The following is a 20,114-nucleotide window of genomic DNA, read 5'->3' as shown; positions in this document are numbered from 1 at the left end:
ACAGCACAGCCCAGCCGTGCGTCCCTTCAGCCCAGGAGCAGGTGCCTTCTGCTGCTGGCAGGGTGCTGTGCTTCGTTGGCAAGGCTGGCCCTCCACTCTCCCCAGCTCTTGGCCACCTTTTCCTCTCTCCAGTGTGTTTACCCCTCTGTCTCTCCATCTGTGTTGAGCTGCAACCATGCCTCCTGCTCTCACTGGAAACTCCCTCGCCTCTCCTAACAAACCCATGCACTTCCCGGCTTCTGAACCCGTCTCCCCTTGTGTTACAGCCAAAGAAATGCTCTCCAGGCATCACAGCTCTCTTTCTAAAGGCGGGTGTGGCTTTGGTTGTGCCTCCTCCCCGTCCTGAGTCGTGTGATGAGCATTCAGCTACACTGTCCTCTCTGTAGTGTACATTCCTTTCCCTGACTTCTCCTTCACCTCCGGTAGCTAACCCGCTCTGCTCCGTGTAGCTCATCTCCATGCCCTCGCCCCTCATCTACACTTGAAACTCCTGAATCTGCCTTTGCTCTCACGCTTCTCCCAGACGGTGCCCGTGGAGGCCACGCTGACTGCCTCGTTGCTGCATCCGGCGCAGTCTTCTGAGCCCCTCTCCCGTAGCACAGGCGCCTTCAGCACAGTGACCACTTTCCTCCTTGCGGCTCTCCTCCCTGGGTTCTGTGACAGCACCCGGTTTTCCTCTGCCTCTGAGTCGCCTCATGGTTTCCTTTGAAGCCTTTCTGTTAGCACCCTCCTCTTCCGGGCGTCGTCTGCGCTCCTCTTTCCTCTGGCACCTCCTTGGAGGATTGTGTGCTTCCATCCTGGACTTCCATCGTGACCCCTCTGTGGGCAGCTCACGGATTTGCATCTCCAGTGTACCCCACTCTTTAGGGCTCCAGGCCTCACGTCCAGGGCTTATTACTAAGTAGTTCCACGTGGAGGACTCCACAGGTGGTACCTCAGACCACCCGCAGTAAGGCAGGTGTGGGGGCACATCACACAGGTACCCAGATATTAGAGATAACAGGAGATAAAACAGCCAGGACGCCAGTGTGGCAAGAGGGGGAAAGGCCAGGGCATGCAGGGCTTGGAGGCTATGACAAGAACCCGGCTCAGATAGGAAGCTGTGGCCTGGTTCTGAGCAAAAGATGGCAGGATATGGGGCGGGGGGGTCTCTCTTTTCCACATCCAGCACGGAGAGAATGATCCGGTTATTCAAGTAGAGGCGCTGGGGATTGAGAAATGAAATAAAGAGACAAGACAGAAAAATAGAAGGAAAAGCTGGGGCCGGGTGGGACCGCTGTCCTCTTCTGACTGAAAGACAGACAGACCCAGCACTGAAGCAGCGTGTTTATTTTATAGCCCAAATACCAGGAAGTTACGTCAGTAAAGGGCAGGCCGGCTGGTGGGCTTGACAAGCAGTCAGGAACTCGAGGGTGTGGCTCCACCTCAGGGCCCCTCCCACAGGGCTAGGCACTTGGTGTCCCTTGGCCATTAAGCCAGGGGTTGGGGTCATAACTGGCTTGCCAGTCAGAGTCCTGTTCTTTCCTGGTGTTTGGCTGGATCTACAATAATAAAACCCACTCCCCGACACCTGGGCAGCAAAGATGAGAGTCAATGCTGAGAACACATCGCCGTCTTGGTAAGATGTGTATCCAAGGCTCGGCTCTGCCAGTCACCTGGGGTTCAGTTGACAGTATTTTAGGAGGCATGCCCATGTGTCTTCCCTGGGGGGCCCTCTACAGCAAAGCCACTCTTTTGCTGTGTGAAGTAGATAATATTCTATGGTAGCGAGTACCGAGGCAGAGACCAGCGAGGAGCTTGTGCGGTGCTGCATGTAAGAGATGACGGGGGGCTTTGACCTTCCTACCAGCAGTGGATTTTGGATGGAGTTTGAAGCTGGATTTGCCAGAAGTTCGTATTCCAGTGAGTGAGAAAGAGAAGACGCAAGCTTGAGCTTAAGGTTTTTGGTCTGAGTAACTAAGCAGAGTTGCTAGTCCGCGAGATGGTTAGGACTGCTGGGGGCAGTGTGTTGGGCACGGTCAGTGGCCGTGTTAAGCTGGAAATGCCATCAGATGTCTGGGAGATGTAGCCACTTAAGTTTAAGGAAGAGGCCTCGGGTCAATTGCATATAAATAGTATTTCCAGCATTTCCATGTGAAGCGGTCAGGAGCCAGAAGGAGACTGCGAGAGAGTGGGGAGAGTCCAGTGAAGAAAGTGGCGCAGGCCACAAGTCCCCGCTGCTGCGAGCTGGGCCTTCATTTCCCGCCTGGAGGCGGAGCAGTGTCGGGAGGAGCAGGTGCAAAGGCCTGACAGAAGCAGGATCCGGAGAGACCGGGCAGGAGAGATGGGACACAGTCACATGACAATTTTGAGGAGTTTGGCTGTTCAGAGAGACAGAAAGGATGGTGATTGGAGGAAGAAAATGAGTCAAGAGAAGGAAGTTTGTTTTGATGTTTGCACGGTCAGTTTATAAAAACACCACCTCCTTTCTTCACTGGTTGGTCTCTCTCATATACCAGTGTCTCACTTGTACTTGAATCTGGTTTTTAGCCATCTTTTCTCCTTCATTGGTTAATTGTTCAATCCTCGGGCTGTTTAAATACTATCTGTTGTTATCACTGTATAACTTTTGGTATATGTGCTGCCAGAGTGAGCAATAAGTTCAAGTTTCACCAGAAATAATTACTAGAATTTTAATTGTAATTGCATTAAATGTTTTGATTAATGTGGAGTGTATTTGTATCCACTTATTTGGATTTTCCTTTGTGTCCTTTAATGGAAATTTAAAATTTTTCTCTAAAGCTTCTTTATCTTATGGACTGTTAAAGGTAATTTGTAGGTATCCTAATGATTTTATTTCTATTATAAATAGGATTGTTTTTTCTTTTTAATTATCACCCGAGGATATTTTTCCATTGATTTTTAGAAAGTGGAAGAGAGAGGGAAAGACAGAAATATCGATTTGAGACAAACACATCAATTGGTTGCCTCCTGCATGCACCCTGACCAGGGCCCAAGCCAGGAGGAGCCTGCAACCAAGGTACATGCCCTTGACTAGAATCGAACCCAGGACCCTGCAGTCCGCAGGCTGACGCTCTATCCACTGAGCCAAATCAGCTAGGGCTATATTGTCTAACTATTTCTGATTTACAAGAATGTTCTTGTTTTCTCTAAACTAATCTTACATTCAACAGTAGTTCTTTTCTCTAATTGATCTTAAATTCTAGTAGTTCTTTTCAGTCTGTTGTGATGATGCACATAGAAATGCTATTATCTGCTATTAGAGGCCGGGTGCATGAAATTTGTGCACGGGAGGGGGGGGTTCCCTCAGCCCAGCCTGCACCCTCTCCAATCTAGGACCCCTTGGGGGATGTCCGACTGCCGGTTTAGGCCGGGATTGGGCCTAAACCAGCAGTCAGACATCCCTCTCACAATCGGGGACTGCTGGCTCCTAACTGCTCACCTGCCTGCCTGCCTGCCTGATCGCCTCTAACTGCCCCCCCCCCCCTGCCGACCTGGTCGCCCCTTACTGTCCCCCTGCTGGCCTGGTTGCTCCCAACTGCACTCCTCTGTTGGCCTGGTTGTCCCTAACTGCCCCCCCCCCCCCCAGCTGGCCTGGTCATCCCCAACTGCCCCCCTGCCGACCTGGTCGCCCCCAACTGTCCCTCTGCCAGCCTCGTCACCCCACGCAGCCAGCTTGTTCAGTCATTTGGTCATCCCTCACTAACCCCCATGATGGCCTGGTCGCCTCACGCAGCCTGCTGTTCAGTCGTTTGATCGTCCCTCACTAACCCCCCTACTGGCCTGGTCGCCCCACGCAGCCTGCTGTTTGGTCGTTACTGTGACAGTGTCCCGGACAATTTGCATATTCCTCTATTATTAGTGTAGATAATGTTTTTTCTCTTCGTAATCCTTAAATAATTTTAATTATTTTTCTTCTTTTATTGCATTGCTCTGGGTCTACTGAACAGGCAGTTGTAGCAAACATCCTTCTCATTTCCAATATAAAAGTGTTTTCTTTATTCAGTATAAAACATCATATAATAGGGTTTTGGTGGGTGGCCTTTTTCAAATTATGCCTAGATTTGGAGACTTTTTAAAAATTATAGAATTGTCTCATGCTGAATTGTATTGATATTTATTTATTTATTTATGTATTTATTTGCTTATTGTTGACAGTATTACAGACGTCTCCCTTTTCCTCCCTCTCTGCCCCGCTCCGCCCAGGGCTTCCCCATGCTGTCGTTTCTGATGGTAGGCCTCCCTTGCATTTCTGACTAAACTCCTACTCAATTACAATAAGTTTCTACACTAATATATTTAGTTAGCTTGTATTTTAATTTGAATTTTTATATCCATAATTGTAATTTAAATGGACCTGGGGAATATTATGCTAAGTGAAATAACCCAGTCAGAGAAAGGCAAGTACCGTATGATCTCACTCACATGTGAATCTAATGAACAATATAAACTAACAAAGTGGAGACAGACCCATGGATACAGAGCACAGACACAGCTGTCGGGTAGAGGGTAGGGGGCCAGGTGAGAAGGGTGAAGGGATTAAGCAAAAAAAAAAGAAAGACTCATGGACACAGACAGAGGGAAAGGGGGTGGGGGAGGTAGAAGGGGGTAAAGGGGAGATAAGTGGTGGTAGAAGGAGACTTGCCTTGGGGTGGAGAAAACAATACAATATATAGATGATGTTTTATAGAATTGTATGCTTGAAACATACAATGTCACCCCAATAATTTAAATAAATAGATAGTCCTATTATCTTTTTTGTACCAACCTTTCATAACCCAGGAATCAGTGTTCTGGTAGCCTCAGTAAATGAAGGAGCAGTGTTTCCACCTTCCCTGCGTTTTGAAGCCATTGTGTAAGACCAGGTCCCCCCTAAGGTTCTCCAGCCTTGGACCTTTGTATTGGGTATAGTCCGTGGTAATCTCTGTGTCTGCATTATTTCCTCATTATATTTCATGTTTCTTTCTTTTGCATTTTTATGGTAAACTTTCCAGAAATTTGCCTAGCTCATTGTCTTTAAATTTAATTTTGTTTCTGTTTTTATCATATTTCCCTTTTTTTTTCCCCCATTGATTTCTTTCTTGTTTTTTTGCCTTCTTGGAATTTATTCTTACCCTTTTTTTAGCTTCTTGAATTTAGGTTATTGGTTTTATTTATTTTCCAGTAAAGATAAATAATATCTAAGGCAATGATCAGGGGGTCACTTCCATGTAATTTTGTGAGTCCCCTCTAATCAGTGATCCTCCTCCTCATCTCAGAGGCTGCACCTGGGAGAAGGCAGCAGCCTGTGCTCTCTGATCCTGGGACAGGAGCGGCTGCGTTCCAACAGACACGTGCCCAGCCCTCCCCAGGCTGGGGGCACGCACGGGCCTCGTCTGAAAGGTGGATTGCTCTGTCCTGGCATCCAGCCAGTGCTTAGTATTTAAACATTTTGATAAAATAATATGCTTTCCAGAATTTTATTCAAAAAGTTTAATAGGCCCTGAAACAAGTTTTTAAGCTTCTGAGCTCAGGCTATAATTCTGTGTCCACTTGGTTTTCATTACACTTTCATCTGCTCTTCAGTCGTGGCAGCCAGAGAGAGGGCACTGCGTTTCCTTCTCCCAGCAGCCTGCCCACCTGCTGGGTGAGCAAGCCCTTTGTTTGAAGCTCGGGCTCAGGTGGGCTATAGGTGTCCTGTGTGTATTACGGAAAACCCAGGCTTTTTAATTAATATAAAATGCTGTTTGGAAGGCAATTTTTTAAAGTCCCCCCTGAGAATATATGACCTAAAAACAGTTGGTACTTTCTTATGGACAAGTTTAACACATTCGGAGTTCACATAGGATATGGGTTTTGAACGCATATTATTTTGCTTGTACATCAATAAAGAAAACTAATCCAGAAGTTTCTCCACACTCCAGAAGCCCTAGATTCTAAGACTCCATGATTTCAGTTTGCAGCCTGGCTTATTGAGAAGTCATAGCATGGCGCGTGACATTCAAAGAAAGGAGGCAGTTCAATAATGTGCAGGGAGGTTTGAGGCCAGGCAAGGTTCCTTCCCGCAGGGCGCATGCTGCTTGGCGTGTGGTGGACAGGATACTCGTAAAAGCTGTGGAGTCCTAACCTATCTGAGGATTCAGGCATGCTACAGGTGCTTTCTGTGCTCACTTCATTCTGAGGGAAGGATAAGTCTTTTTGGGTGAAACAAAATAAATGAGAGCAATCCAAGGTGCTTAGCCTAATCTATAATATTAAAAGCGTAATATGCTAATTAGACCTGACAGCCGAACGACCTTCCAGACGAACCTCCTTTCCGACAAAGCCCCAGTGGCGGGGGCCGAGGCAGAGGCGGTTAGGGGCAATCAGGCAGATAGGCGAGCAATTAGGGGCGATCAGGCAGGCAGGTGAGTGGTTAGGGGTGATCAGGAAGGCAGGTAGAGTGGTTAGGGGAGATCAGGCAGGCAGGCAGAGTGGTTAGGGCGAGGCAGGCAAGCGGTTAGGAGTGAGGGGTCCTGGATTATGAGAGGGTGCAGGCTGGGCTGAGGCATACACCAGGCCTCTAGTGTCACATAAACATGCATTACCATTGGTGCCAGGAGATGGGTCAAAATCACCCTTAAAACCTTTCTCCCTGCGAGTTCGGTTTCCTAAGAAGGAGGAATATAAGTGTTAGCTCAAATAAAATTTAAAAGTAAACATGAGAATAAGGACACTTTTCAATCAAAACATATTGCTGGTAGTCAGATTATACCATTGTCAATGTCAGGAATTCTTCCTGTAATTTATGAGATTAAAGATGAGATACAGACTAAAGACTTAGATGATAAGCAAGGACACAGTGTTACCAGTGGTGATACGCAGTCGGAGGAGGGAAGGAGACAGTAGTGTAGACCATGCATGTCAAACTCAAAGGCTAACAGAGCAAATAAACAAGGTTTAAGTTTATGCGGGCCGCAAAAAAATAAAAGCTTCAATTTTCATAGAAACAGGTTCATTTCAATAGAGACATGTTGAATACAAAGGGCTGAAATAAATGACTCATCGTTAACGTAAAATAACTGAACATTTTTATAAAAATTAATATTTTCTCTTGAACATTAACTTACCAGACACTGAATAATTGCACAGATTAATAAGCATAATGGAAATAAACCTATTTTTCTTGTTCTCCGAAAGCGAAATATTTCCTGTTGCGCACAACAAACAAGTCAGTCTAAGACTAATGATGTGGCCATCCACTGCTAAAATATTCGCTGCTAGTATTAGTGGAGAGAAATGGGTGCCTGCGCATAAGGGAAATGAATGCTACACGATTATAGTAACCAGTCATTAGCGAATGTTGTAGTTCATTATTAATAACTAGGGGCCCTCGCCCTGACCGGTTTGGCTCAGTGGATAGAGCGTCGGCCTGCGGACTCAAGTGTCCCAGTTTCGATTCCAGTCAAGGGCATGTACCTTGGTTGCGGGCACATCCCCAGTCGGGGGTGTGCAGGAGGCAGCTGATTGATGTTTCTCTCTCATTGATGTTTCTAACTCTCTATTTCTCTCCCTTCCTCTCTGTAAAAAATCAATAAAATATATTTTTAAAAAAATAACTAGGGGCCTGGTGCACGAAATTCGTGCACTAGGGGGAGGTGTCCCTCAGCCCAGCCGGCCCCCTCTCACATACTAGGAGCCCTCAGGGGATATCCTAGTGACGGCTTAGGTCCACTCCCTGCTCCCCTTGGGGATAGGGCCTAAGCCGCAGTCTGGCCTCCCTTTGTGGGAGGTGACTGGGCTGATCAGGGGAAGGCACCAGCCCCATCAACCCGCTGCTGCAGCCACTGCCAGTCACCACAGCCACCAAGGTTTTCTCATCAACATGGACTCCAGTCCCTTCACCATGAAAAAATGACAACTTTCTTTAGGCATTTTCAAGATGTGTCTTTCATATAATAATAATTTCTTTATTATTTTTTCTTATCTTCACCTGAGGATATGTTTCCATTGATTTTTAGAGAATGTGGAAGAGAAAGGGAAAGACAGAGAGAAACATCAAAGTGAGAGGAACACTTTGATTCGTTGCCTCGTGCATGAGACCTGACCTGGGCCCCGGCCAGGGAGGAGCCTGCAACCTAGATACATGCCCTTGGTCAGAATTGAACTCAGACCCTGCTATCGGCAGGCCAAGGCATTATCCACTGAGCCAAACCGGCTAGGGCAGGATATGACATTTCTTAGCCCTCCAGCAGCGGACCTTCGTTTTTTTCACCAGGAGTGTGGTGAAAAACCCTAGATCACCTTTTTGGATTCTTATTACCCAAGTTACTAAGAATATTACCAGTGGCATACAGGGAGCTTAGCCAATGAGAGGTCAAAGTGTTTCCTCTGTAGTTCACACCAATCGCCGGCTTGGCCCCTCTACCCCCCCGCCCCAGGCCTGACGCCTTGGCCAGAGGCATCGACCCCCATCACCCTCCAATCGCCAGGTCAGCCCCTTGCCCAGGCCTGATGCCTCGGCCATAGGCATCAGGCCTGGGCAGGGGACCCCCAGACCCTCTGATTGCCAGCTCCGCCTCTGGCCCAGGCGTCAGGCCTGGGAAGGGGACTCCCATATCCCCCCGAACACCAGCTCGCGCCACCCCCACCCCCCCCCGGCCTGATGCCTCTGGCCCAGGTGTCAGGCCTGGGCAGGGGATCCCCTCCGATTGCCAGCTCCGCCCTCCGCTCAGGCCTGATGCCTCGACCAGAGGCATTGATCTCCATCACCCTCCGATCGCCGGATCAGCCCTTTGCCCAGGCCTGACGTCTCTGTCAGGCCTGGGCAAGGGACCCCCATCTCCCCCGGTCACCAGCTTCTGGGGCCAACCTGCGGCCCGGGATGGCGGCTGCGCTGTCCTGCCCTGCCTGCAGTATGCAAATTAGCCGTCATCTTTGTTGGTGGCTAATTTGCGTATTGTGCTGATTAGCCCATGGGAGGTGTAGCAAAGTGACAGTCAATTACCATGTTTGTCTATTATTAGATAGGATTACGTATAATAGGATATTGTAAAAATTAAGTTATGAAATTTTTATTAAAGCATTCTTACATACCGTTATATTGGCTGGGCCACAAAAATATTCGTTGTGGGCCGCAAGTTTGACATGCTAGGTGTAGAGCAGCGGTTCTCAACCTGTGGGTCGTGACCCCTTTGGGGATCGAACGACCCTTTCACAGGGTTCGCCTAAGACCATCGGAAAACACATATATAATTACATATTGTTTACAGTAGCAAAATTACAGTTATGAAGTAGCAACGAAAGTAATTTTATGGTTGGGGGTCACCACAACAGGAGGAACTGTATTAAAGGGTCATGGCATTAGGAAGGTTGAGAACCACTGGTGTAAAGCATGATGGTGCAGCCCCTCCGTGCACTGGGAGTGACAGCTGAGACCAGGAGCGACCAGCGCTGGCCACCGGAGGGTGGGAGAGAGCAGGTGAGGAGAGGAAACAGCAGGGCGGAGGCCAAGGGGCTGAGGACCCATGAGGAACCACCTGAGGAGGGGCCACCTGAGCCTGTGACATGTGACCCAGAGGTGACCAGCAGCCGGGCCCTTCCTCCCAGCCCGCTGACAGGAGCGCAAGCGGGGTTCTGGCCTGTGAGCACTGCCCAGAGCATGCATTTGTCTTTGGTTGAACCGGAATCCCACCTCCGGAGGTTCCTGTAACAATCAGTGTGAGTGGCGTGCACTAGTACAGACCACGGGCAGTTACTTGTGTGGAGACGCCGAGCCGGCAGGGGTGGGGCTCTGACTGTGCGTGTCTCCCCTCCAGCATTTCTGGGCTGAAAGTGGTGGGGGAGGCCCTGTCCCCAGCCTTCCACCTGCAGCTGGAAGCCAGCACTGGGTCCCGTGAGCAGGACGCCAAGCTGCTGCAGGAGATCGTCCGGCAGGTGAGTGCCAGCCCTCCCAGCGGTTCTGCTTGCCCCACGCCTCCCTGACCGGAGCAGCCTTTTCTGTCATTTCACAGCTCTCTTTGCCCCGGGGTAGGGGGAATGGAAGAGCGTGGTCCCCCTCACGGAATGGCGCTCCTGCCCAGTTGAGTCTAGCATGTCTGACAGGGACAGCTCACGCCGCTAGCGGTTTCAGCTTGCACTGAGGACGCTGTGTTCTGGCCCACATTGTATTCACATGTAAAATACTCTTGCTTCTACTGAGTCGCTAACCTTCCAGAAAACCCTTTTGCTTACCATGTACAGCACCAGGCTTTCTTACACGTGGTGGGGCCGTATGGTGTGCAGTGACCCCGGGCAGCACTGGACAGCTGACTGTCAGGGTGAATCCCAGCATCGCTCAGAAGCAGGCCATAGTGACCTCGTAACGCAAGGCCACTTGGTAGCCATGGCTAAGTTGGGTGTCAACATATTCAGTGTCTGAGAGGCAGTTTACTACTAACTGAAACTCGGTTGCTAACCAAGAAGAGACCCCTGAGGAAGATCACTTGCCCTTTTCTGTTCAGCAGCCCCCCCACCCCGCCCCCACTTCCCCCCATGCTGCTCCCCGCAGAAATGCCCAGGGGCCCTGCGGCTGCGGAGCCTGCATGCCTTGCACTTCCATCGGGAGCACACACAGGAGTGAGATGGGCTGCACACTATGCCTCCACCTGCTCTCCCCGCATCCCTCCGCCCGGCATCAGCGAGTGTGATGGCTGCTGGCTGCCATGTGGCTGCTCAGGATGGGCGCAGTGTGCGGCCACCTCTGGCTCACAGCTTGCCTCAGATGTCCTGCGTCCTGCGGTGTGTGCACCACATCGCCTGGAGCCACAGGTTCCTGGACAGCTTCCTGCAGTCTGGCCATCTGGGGTCAGTCCTCTTAAAAAACGGTCTCACCAGACGCAGAACGTGAGATCCCTGATGAAGCTGGAGTGCTCTCACCTGCCGAGGGAGACAGTGTCACAGCTGCCCTCCGGTCAGACAGCTCCACAGACGTGAAAAAGACAGGCTCTCACGGGACCAGCGTACTGTCAGCCAGTGCCTGCCGCGGTGTTTTTATAAGTGTGCAGACAGGAGGAGTGACAGCACCCATGACACCAAAGCAGGTTCTAGCTTAAACACCAGCCAAAGGGACAAGCCAGGCGGTCAGTACGATCACAGGGCCTTCCTGGGCGGTGAGTTAGCTTCCCAGGCAGGAGTGGCCGCTGCAGAATGGGCCTGGAACCACATTGGGGTTCACTGCGCCGTTCTCTGCACACGTGTGTGTGCGGGACATGGGCCTCCCCACTCCGGCCGTGTATCTCGCTGTCCCTGCAGAGACAAGACGGGAGGGAGGGCGGCGAGATTGCCCTCTAGCGGAGAGCCTGGCGGGCTGTCTTCCAGCCACGGGTGGGCGGGCGGGCGAGGGAACAGGGCGGGCTCTGGGGGACGGCACTGTGCCACGCGCATGTGAGAGGTGGGCAGAGCTCTCACGTGGGTGCCTCGCCACAGGTTCCACCTCAGGGCCGGTGGTCCCGCCCTCCCCCCTCTTCCCAGTGCCTGAGGGACAGGAGACCGGAGCTGTGAGCCTTAAAACTTTGTAGAACTAAAAGGGTTTGTTGAGTTGGTCTATACACACTGAGGTGGGTTGGATGCTTCTTACTAGCCAGGCTGGGGGCAGCCGGGCAGGTGTCCACTTCTGGACGCAGATCAGCCCGTGCCATTGCCGGGTGCCCGTCCTTGCCCCTCAGAAACGCTGCCCTGCCACTTAGAGAACGCCCCTCCTGCGGCTGCCTGGCCGCCACGCACGGGTCACTCCTTGTGCCGCCACGTGCTCTTTTTTACAAGTCTGACTCGACTCCAAACGCTTTCGTCACCCCAAAGAAGAAACCACGGTAACGCGCTCCCTTCCTCTGACTCATTCTGCCTTCGTTTTGATAGATTGTGTTTCCAGATCCAAAGTGTCAGCAGGTGACGCCGGCCTGGAGAGCGGCCTCAGACGTGTGTAGCCGCCTGGCGGGCCGGGCGCTGGCAGGGGGAGCAGGCGGTCAGGGGCAGCCGAGCTCCGAGCCCTTTCTAGACGCTCTGCTGGCACCAGGCCCAGTCCGCTCGTGGGCCGCCTGCGGGCTTTGCTGGCATGTGCCCCTGTCCCAACTCTGCTTTGTCTGAAATGACTACCAGCTACTGTGGCCGTTTACATGTCAATGAAGTCGACCTAACGCTCCGTCTCTGGTGGCTCCAGCCGTATCTTTAAGTCCTGCTGGTCACGCAGGCTCCCGCCGTGGTGGGTGGTGGGGGGCTCCGCGTACGGTGCTGCCCTCACTGGTCTCCAGCCGTCGGCATCGGACCGGGCGCTAGGCCTGCCACAGGGGTGCCCCTTGCGCCTGCTGTGGCTGACTGCCCTCTTCCTGCAGTGCATGGACCGGAGCATCGCCCTCACCCAGGCGCGCTACCTGGAGAGAGAAGAGAAGTGCCTCCCGCCTCCAAGGTTGGTAGACGTTGAAGTATGGCCTCACTTTGTTCCTTCTCTAAAATCTGGGTGAGATGTGTCATGGTTTGAAGTTTTTGAAAGGGCGAGGAAGAATGTTTATCATTAAAATAGAGTACATCAGCAGTTGTCTGCTTTCAAACTAGATGTTTGCACATTTTAACTGAAAAACCCCCAGGACTCACAATGCCCTCCTAGTTGACTGAGAAATGCCTGAGGTCCCAAGAACGGAGATGGCAGGTACTTCCCACCCCTCACAGCACACGGTGTGCGCAGGGCCCACACACCCTTGTAGAACCCAGGCAAACAGCAGTGGCGGGTCGGAGGGGCGGGAGCCAGCGTGGGGACGCGCCTGGACTCCTGGTTTAACACAACACCCCCCGCCCGCCCCGCCCGCCCACCCGCCCGCGTCCAGTGCGGTGAAGGAGGGAGACGCTGAGGCATGGTTTCCAGGGCACGGCATGGGGTCAGTGAGGTCACAGAGAAGTGGGCCTGGGAGGGACTCGGGCTTCCGAGAGCAGCTGACATGTAAGCTGAGCCCAGAAAATCGAGTATGTCAGACGACCTGGTGGGCATGGAGCCTTCCAGAAGGGAGTAGAGTGTACGTGGCATGGCGCCCCCGGGTGCAGGTGGGAGCCAGAGCCCGAGCGTGAAAGGCAGCAGCAGGAGCGAGCTTGGAGCCAGCCCCGGGGGCCTCGTACATGGGAGCCAGAGACGGGGCGCTGGGTCTGCAGGCCCCCAGCAACAGCTCACAAGCACCTTAGGACACTGCCCTCCCTCGCTGCGCCCAGGCGGAGGTGTAACTGAGTGTCAGGACAGGGGCCGTGTGGGCCTTATGCCCTGGGCTCCCTGCCCAGCACAGTGCAGCTCAGCAAATGTGTCATCGATAACAGTAGATGTTTGTAGGGGACAGAGGTAGAACTGCTCTTAGGAGCTATTTGTCTCCAATTTTCTGCAAATTTGAAAATGTTTGCCTTGCTGCAAAGTATTGTAGAGCTTCCACATGACTTACTGAATTACGACAGGAGCAACCAGACAGTCCATTAATTGGAACTTTGGCCTGGGGTCTGGGACTGCTAAAGCAGTAGTTTATGTAAAAGACCGGTTTCCTGGCGTTGCTGGGCAGATCCCCCTGCCAGGTCACGTGGAGTAGACACACTAACCGTCCAGGCAGGAGCCACGAGCTCCTGTGACAGGTGGTGTCAGATGTTTGGGGCCTGCAGGACAGAGGGCCCTGTCCCACCCTCACCTGCTGTCGTGGGGAGATCAGGCGGCAGGCTGAGCAGTGGGCATTTTGTGTCCTTCCTCATCTCGCAGCATTAGGGTGGTGGTCACAGTGGAGCAGACGGAAGAGGAGCTGGAGAAAGCTGCATCCACGATCAAGGAGGTAGCCCAGGCGGTCCTGGGCTAGGCCCGGAGGCTCAGGGCTGGCCGCCCGGCACACAGCCTCACCACACGTCGGAGGCCTGCACCGACTGACTGGGCATCGGGTGCGGTGGCTGCGGCCTCGGCATGACCATGCGAAGGATGCTGGTCATTTTTACAAAGAAAACATCTGAAAGCCCAGGAACTGATGGTTGTTTTTAAGGAAAACTGATGAAAGCATACAACTGTGTGAAATCATGCTGTTTAGTGCTATCTAAATGTTCATTATACTAGTATTTTATATTCTTCCTTTTGTTCTTGTCATTGTTTGAAAATGGAGCTTCAGTTACCGTCCCTCCCTCCTGGGGAAGACTGGACACTCCTCAGGGCTTCCGAGGGAGCGCCCAGTGCGGCCTGGAGAATCCGACCGCAGGTCCGGCTCCGCCCCTCGCTGCAGGCTGCGCCTTGGGCGCTCAGTGTGGCTAACATACAAAGGAACACTTCTCTGTGCAGTTATTATAAACTGCTCATTCCATTTGAATCCTAAAATTCTTACAAACACTAAGTATTGCCGTTACACCATTTCTGACAGCTGGTCTTAGCCTCTGCCCAGAGAATAGCATTAGGCTTCCTGTGTGAGAACTTAAATCAGATCCTGTTCTGTTTTCATCATTGACCTTTCCGTTTACTACGGGGAGATCCAATCTGTTTTAGGAAGAGGGTTATTGTGACGATCCTGTGAACCATGCCCTCGATGTTCTAGAATATCGTGAATGGATTCCTAGGGACATAGAACTGCAGGCTTTGTCTAAGCTACAGAAAATGAGAAGTTTTTTCTTCTCAGGTGATTGATTCCAAATATCCAAAAATAATATAAAGCACTAAAAATTACATTATGAAGCTGTACCTCAGCTGTTTTCCCTTAGCAAGCCCAGTGAGGTGGTGTGAATATTTGTTGCGGGCACCCATGTTGCATAAGTATTAAACCTTTTTTCCCTCTTACTAACAGTGAAGGAATGAAATTGTAGAAATGCCATTTTTATAATCTGTGCTCATCCTTTAAAATAACACCTTTTTAAAATGTGGTTTTGATTTTGCTTGAGGTAATTCGTCCATACGGCCTTGTGGCCGGTGCTGCTGCTCACAGGTGCAGGGCTCTTCGCAGGGTGAATCTGTTTTGTTTGTTTGTTAACGAAAATAAAGTTACATTCCTGATAATGAGTCTGTTTGTGTATGTAACATAGTCAACAGAATACTCTCTTGATTTTACTTTTCTACAAATCTAGGATGTTATTTTTGTAGCAATTGGGTGAAAAATATTAACTTCTTAGTACTGTGAAAAGTGGTGTCAGATGTCTGGAGCCTGCATAATTTCAATAATGTTTCTGAAATTTCCTAGCTTTCTACTAATTTAAGCCTTGGCCACATAGAACTACAAACATACAAGAACCATTAGTTTATAAATGATGAGGATAGTAACTTTTAAACTGCTTTGTACTTTCCAAGTCAGAATTGTAACAGCTGTGTTTATTGCTACTTCTAAAAAGTATAAATTCCCGGGAAAGATGGTAGAGCACGTTATTTAACTTCAATCCTCAAAAAATACCAACATTTTAAACAAAAACAATGTTTTTAATTATTTATGTAAAATGCCCACAATCCAGTAATGTAAATGGCAAAAAATGTCAGTTAGGCAAAATGCTGAGGAAAACACTCAAATCTGATGCAGGTTCCGAGTTTCTCCCAGAAACACAGGGTTCTGAAGCGCTCGGGAAGGACGCTCTGTTGAGAGAGGCGGCGGCTGCGACATGGGGAGCCCATGTCCACCGGGCACAGGGCCAGGGTTGGCGCCGCGCGCTGCCCTTCCTGTTGTCTGCAGTGAGGGTGCCCTCAGGAAAGCAGCCGACGCAAGTCGGACCGAGAGACAGCAGCACGCCAGGTGCGCGCTGCCAGCTGGGCCAGGTGCGCGCATGTGCGCTGCTGTCTGATATGCCACCAGGTGTAAGACGCAGTTCAGTGTCAGGTGATGTGGATGGGAAAGGTGCATCTTTACATCTGAAATAAACAACAATATTCTGATGTGTGGGCCTGATGCCATCTTTCCTGTGGACATAAAACCTTTGTCCCAGAAATAGAGTGTGTTTGAGGATGCTGATAGGCACCTAAATCTGATTATCTCCATTCGAACTATCCTTGTGAAGACGGCGAATAAAGCCACCCACAGCCACACCTACTCTATGGATTATGTTGTGGAGAATACTTACACTTTATTTCCCTACTTACTCTCTGATGAAGAGAGTGCACTGGGAGGCTGAAGGAAGATGAAACACAGATAAATCAATAAAAATTCTCTCAGCAGCATACAAAGCAAAACAAAAGTGAAGCAGCATTCTGAAGAGATTCAATGCAAAAAAAAATGAATGTGAATCAAGCACTTTATATCCAGAAAAGCTATCCTTCAAGTAACATGTTTATAGAAAAACAAAATTAGAGCTCAGCCAGGCTGGAGTGGGTCAGTGGTTGAGCATCAACCTATGAACCAGGAGGTCAAGGTTCAGTCCCTAGTCAGGGTGCATATGGGAGGGAGCCAATCTCTCTTCCCCCTTCCCCTCTTTCTAAAATCAATAAACATCCTTGGGTGTTTTTTGTTTGTTTTGTGTTTTTTTTAAGAATTATAATGGGCCCTAACTGGTTTGGCTCAGTGGATAGAGCGTTGGCCTGCAGACTGAAGGGTCCCAGGTTCGATTCCAGTCAAGGGCATGTACCTTGGTTGTGGGCACATCCCCAGTAGGGAGTGTGCAGGAGGCAGCTGATCGATGTTTCTCTCTCATCGGTGTTTCTAACTCTCTGTCCCTCTCCCTTCCTCTCTGTAAAAAAACCAATAAAATATATATTTGTTAAAAAGAATTATAATGGGAAATTTCAGCAAAAGGACAAATAGGAGCAATGAATATATTTAATTAGACTGAAGTAAAAATGTGACAAGTAGAAAATATATAAATGTTACTCTAACAAAGTAGAAAGAAGTGATACTAATAAAATGTGGAAGGAAAACTTCAAATAAGCTCATTGTGTAGATACAAGAGACAAACCTAAACTCATGATTCAGAAAGGCTAAACAAAGGAAAATGGAGCCCTCCCTGGTTGCTCAGTGATTAGAGCATCAGCCCACAGACTGAAAGATCGCGGGTTCCATTCCAGTCAAGGGCACATACCTTGGTTGCAGGCTTGATCCCCGGTCTCAGTTGGGACACGTGCAGGAAGCAACCAATCAATGTTTCTCTCTGTCTGTCCCCTCCCTTCCCTTCTACTCTTTCTAAAAATCAATGGAAAAAGTGTCCTCAGGTGAGGATTAACAAACAAACAAAAAAGAAGCAGAAATGATCATCCTGAGAGCACAAGGTAGAATTCAAGCCAGTAGACATTAAGTATGTATTGCTAAAGGGCACAATTTAAAATAATATGATAGTTAACAAATAATTTTGCGCTAAATATTAGAACCCACGCCCAAAGTATATATTATATAGATCCAACGGAAAATAAAAATACACTTAAGAGTAGGAGGTTTGAACTTTTAGTCCAAGAAAAGTCAAGTGGGAAAAAGTAGGGCTATGGAAGACCTAAGTAATATAATACATAGATTATATAGCAATACCAAGCCGAATAGAGAAAAGGCTTATTCTCAAACACATGCAATTCACAGGTATTGATCACGCATGAGAAAGCATGGGTTAATTTCAGATTACTAGGTTTGCAAAGAAATGAAGTGTGACTATACTCAGAGGGGAATAAAGCAGCCAGTAGAAGCTATCTTGATCATCCCCATATGAAGAATTTTGTAAAGATTTCAAGGCAGTTAAAGTATAGGAAATCATGTTTATAGAAAGTAAAGGAAATTATGATAAACACAAAGAAAAATTGTTTTAAAAGACAACATGGGCCGAAACCGGTTTGGCTCAGTGGATAGAGCGTCGGCCTGTGGACTGAGAGGTCCCAGGTTCGATTCCGGTCAGGGGCATGTACCTGGGTTGCGGGCACATCCCCAGTGGGAGATGTGCAGGAGGCAGCTGATCGATGTTTCTCTCTCATCGATGTTTCTAGCTCTCTATCTCTCTCCCTTCCTCTCTGTAAAAAATCAATAAAATATATTTTTTTTAAAATTTAAAAAAAAAAAGACAACATGGAAATTTTGGAGTTGAAAAATAAGAAAACATAAAAATCACTAAGAGGGCCATCAGAGGATCAGTAACTCGAAGATAAGTAGGAAACAACAACCTGAAGAAAGGAGAATATAATGATGTTTAAAAAATATTTTTATTGATTTCAGAGAGGAGAGGAAAGGAAGAGATAGAAACATCAATGATGAGAGAGAATCATTGATCGGCTGCCTCCTGCACGCCCCACACAGGAACGAGCCTGCAATCCAGGTGTGTGCCCTGAGCAGGAATCAAACTGTTGACCTGTTTCATAGGTCAGTGCTCAACCACAGCAGCGGGACCCACATTTTATTTATTTTTTAATGAGTCTACACATTGAAAAAGTTGACAAACATAAAGTATTGTGTAAACAGATTCACATCCAGACACATCATAGTGAAAATGCTGAGAGACAAAAAGAACCTTGAAAGCAGCAAGAGAATAGTGCAAGGGGGCAGCATGATTAACGCTGGTGTGTCTGGGATAACAGAAGCCAGAATGCAGAGCAGGCATTCAAGGCCCTAGAACACCCGTGGGCAAACTACGGCCCGCGGGCCCGTTTGAAATGAATAAAACTTCAATCCCCAGAAGGAAAGTAGGGGAGGGCGGGGGTAAGGGGAAGAGATCAACCAAAGGACTTGTATACATGTATATAAGCCAAACCAATGGACATGGTCAACAGGGGGATGGGAGCATGAGTGTGCGGGGCGGGGGTGGGGGGGGGGTGGGGGGGGGAGGTTGGGGGTTAATGGGGGGGATGAGGACACATTTGTAATACCTTAATAATAATAATAATAATAATAAAAAGACCGTACCCTTTTATGTAATGATGTTTACTTTGAATTTATATTAGTTCACACAAACACTCCATCCATGCTTTTGTTCCAGCCCTCCAGTCCAGTTTAAGAACCCATTGTGGCGCTCGAGTCAAAAAGTTTGCCCGCCAAAACCGGTTTGGCTCAGTGGATAGAGCATCCACCTGCGGACTGAAAGGTCCCAGGTTCGATTCCGGTCAAGGGCATGTACCTGAGTTGGGGGCACATCCCCAGTAGGAGATGTGCAGAGGCGGCTGATCGATGTTTCTCTCTCATTGATGTTTCTAACTATCTCTCTCCCTTCCTCTCTGTAAAAGATCAATAAAATATATTTAAAAAAAAAAAAAAAGTTTGCCCACCCCTGCCCTAGAACAAGAAACCCATCAACCAAGAATTCAGCATCGGCAAAATAATCCTTCAAAAATAAAAGTGAAGAAAGACATTCCTAGGAGAACTAAGAGAATTCATTGCTAACACATGCCTCACAAGGAATACTAAAGGAAATTCTTCAGGATGAAAAGAAGTGAGAGCAGACAGGAAGTCACATCTGCAGGAAGAAATGAAGATCTCCAGAAATGGTAAATCTGTGGGTAAATTTTTTTAGACTATAAATATATTTCCCATTTCTTCCCTTTACTCTTTTAAAAGATATGAGTGTCCTAACTGACTTTGCTCAGTGGATAGAGCATTGGCCTATGGACTGAAGGGTCCTGGTTTCAATTCCAGCCAAGGGCCCATGCCCGGGTTGCGAGCTTGATCCTCAGTAGGGGGTGTGGAAGAGGCAGTCGACCAGTGATTCTCATCAATGTTTTTATCGCTCTCTCTCCCTTCCTCTCAGGAATCAATAAAATATATTTTTTTAAAAGATATGAGTGTAGCCGAAACCGGTTTGGCTCAGTGGATGGAGCATCGGCCTGCGGACTGAAAGGTCCCGGGTTTGATTCTGGTCAAGGGCATGTACCTGGGTTGCGGGCACATCCCCAGTAGGAGATGTGCAGGAGGCAGCTGATCGATGTTTCTCTCTCATCGATGTTTCTAACTCTCTGTCTCTCTCCCTTCCTCTCTGTAAAAAATCAATAAAATATATTTAAAAAAAAAAAAAAGATATGAGTGTAACCTCAGCCTTTCTCAGAGTAGAGACTCTGCTTGTAAAGTGAACTCAGGGCTTTTTCTCCTAGCATGGAACCAGGCATGACCTCCCTAAACTGGCTACTTGGAACAGACTTTCTTCAGAGATTTCTCCAAAGGCTTTAAAATATTCCAAACGTGGAAACAAGATGCTGGCGTAGGTAAATGACTGTACTCACCACCTCCCACAACCACATCAAAATTAGAACT

General features: G+C 48.9%; 1 protein-coding gene across 7 annotated transcripts in view; it reads left to right on the top strand.

Moving 5' to 3' along the window:
• SPTLC1 (serine palmitoyltransferase long chain base subunit 1) overlaps positions 1 to 14,986 on the top strand; it is a 90,636-nt gene extending 75,650 nt beyond the window's left edge. For 4 of the 7 annotated variants that reach the window (XM_036302426.1, XM_036302424.1, XM_036302425.1 and 1 more), the window contains 3 exons: positions 9,777 to 9,894; positions 12,327 to 12,400; positions 13,718 to 14,986. In XM_036302426.1, coding sequence (XP_036158319.1) covers positions 9,777 to 9,894; positions 12,327 to 12,400; positions 13,718 to 13,811 — 286 coding nt within the window. In that variant the 3' untranslated portion in view covers positions 13,812 to 14,986. Of the gene's footprint in view, positions 1 to 4,158; positions 4,234 to 9,776; positions 9,895 to 12,326; positions 12,401 to 13,219; positions 13,225 to 13,717 lie in introns of those variants that run through there. The other 3 variants (XM_036302433.1, XM_036302427.1, XM_036302428.1) reach the window with 3 other exon arrangements.
• The last annotated feature ends 5,128 nt before the right edge of the window (positions 14,987 to 20,114 follow it).

The sequence above is a fragment of the Myotis myotis genome, unplaced genomic scaffold (assembly GCF_014108235.1).
Source record: "Myotis myotis isolate mMyoMyo1 unplaced genomic scaffold, mMyoMyo1.p scaffold_m19_p_31, whole genome shotgun sequence".
Classification (NCBI taxonomy): domain Eukaryota; kingdom Metazoa; phylum Chordata; class Mammalia; order Chiroptera; family Vespertilionidae; genus Myotis; species Myotis myotis.
Note: the sequence above shows the minus strand (reverse complement) of the source record. Positions and strands in the feature narration are given on the sequence as shown.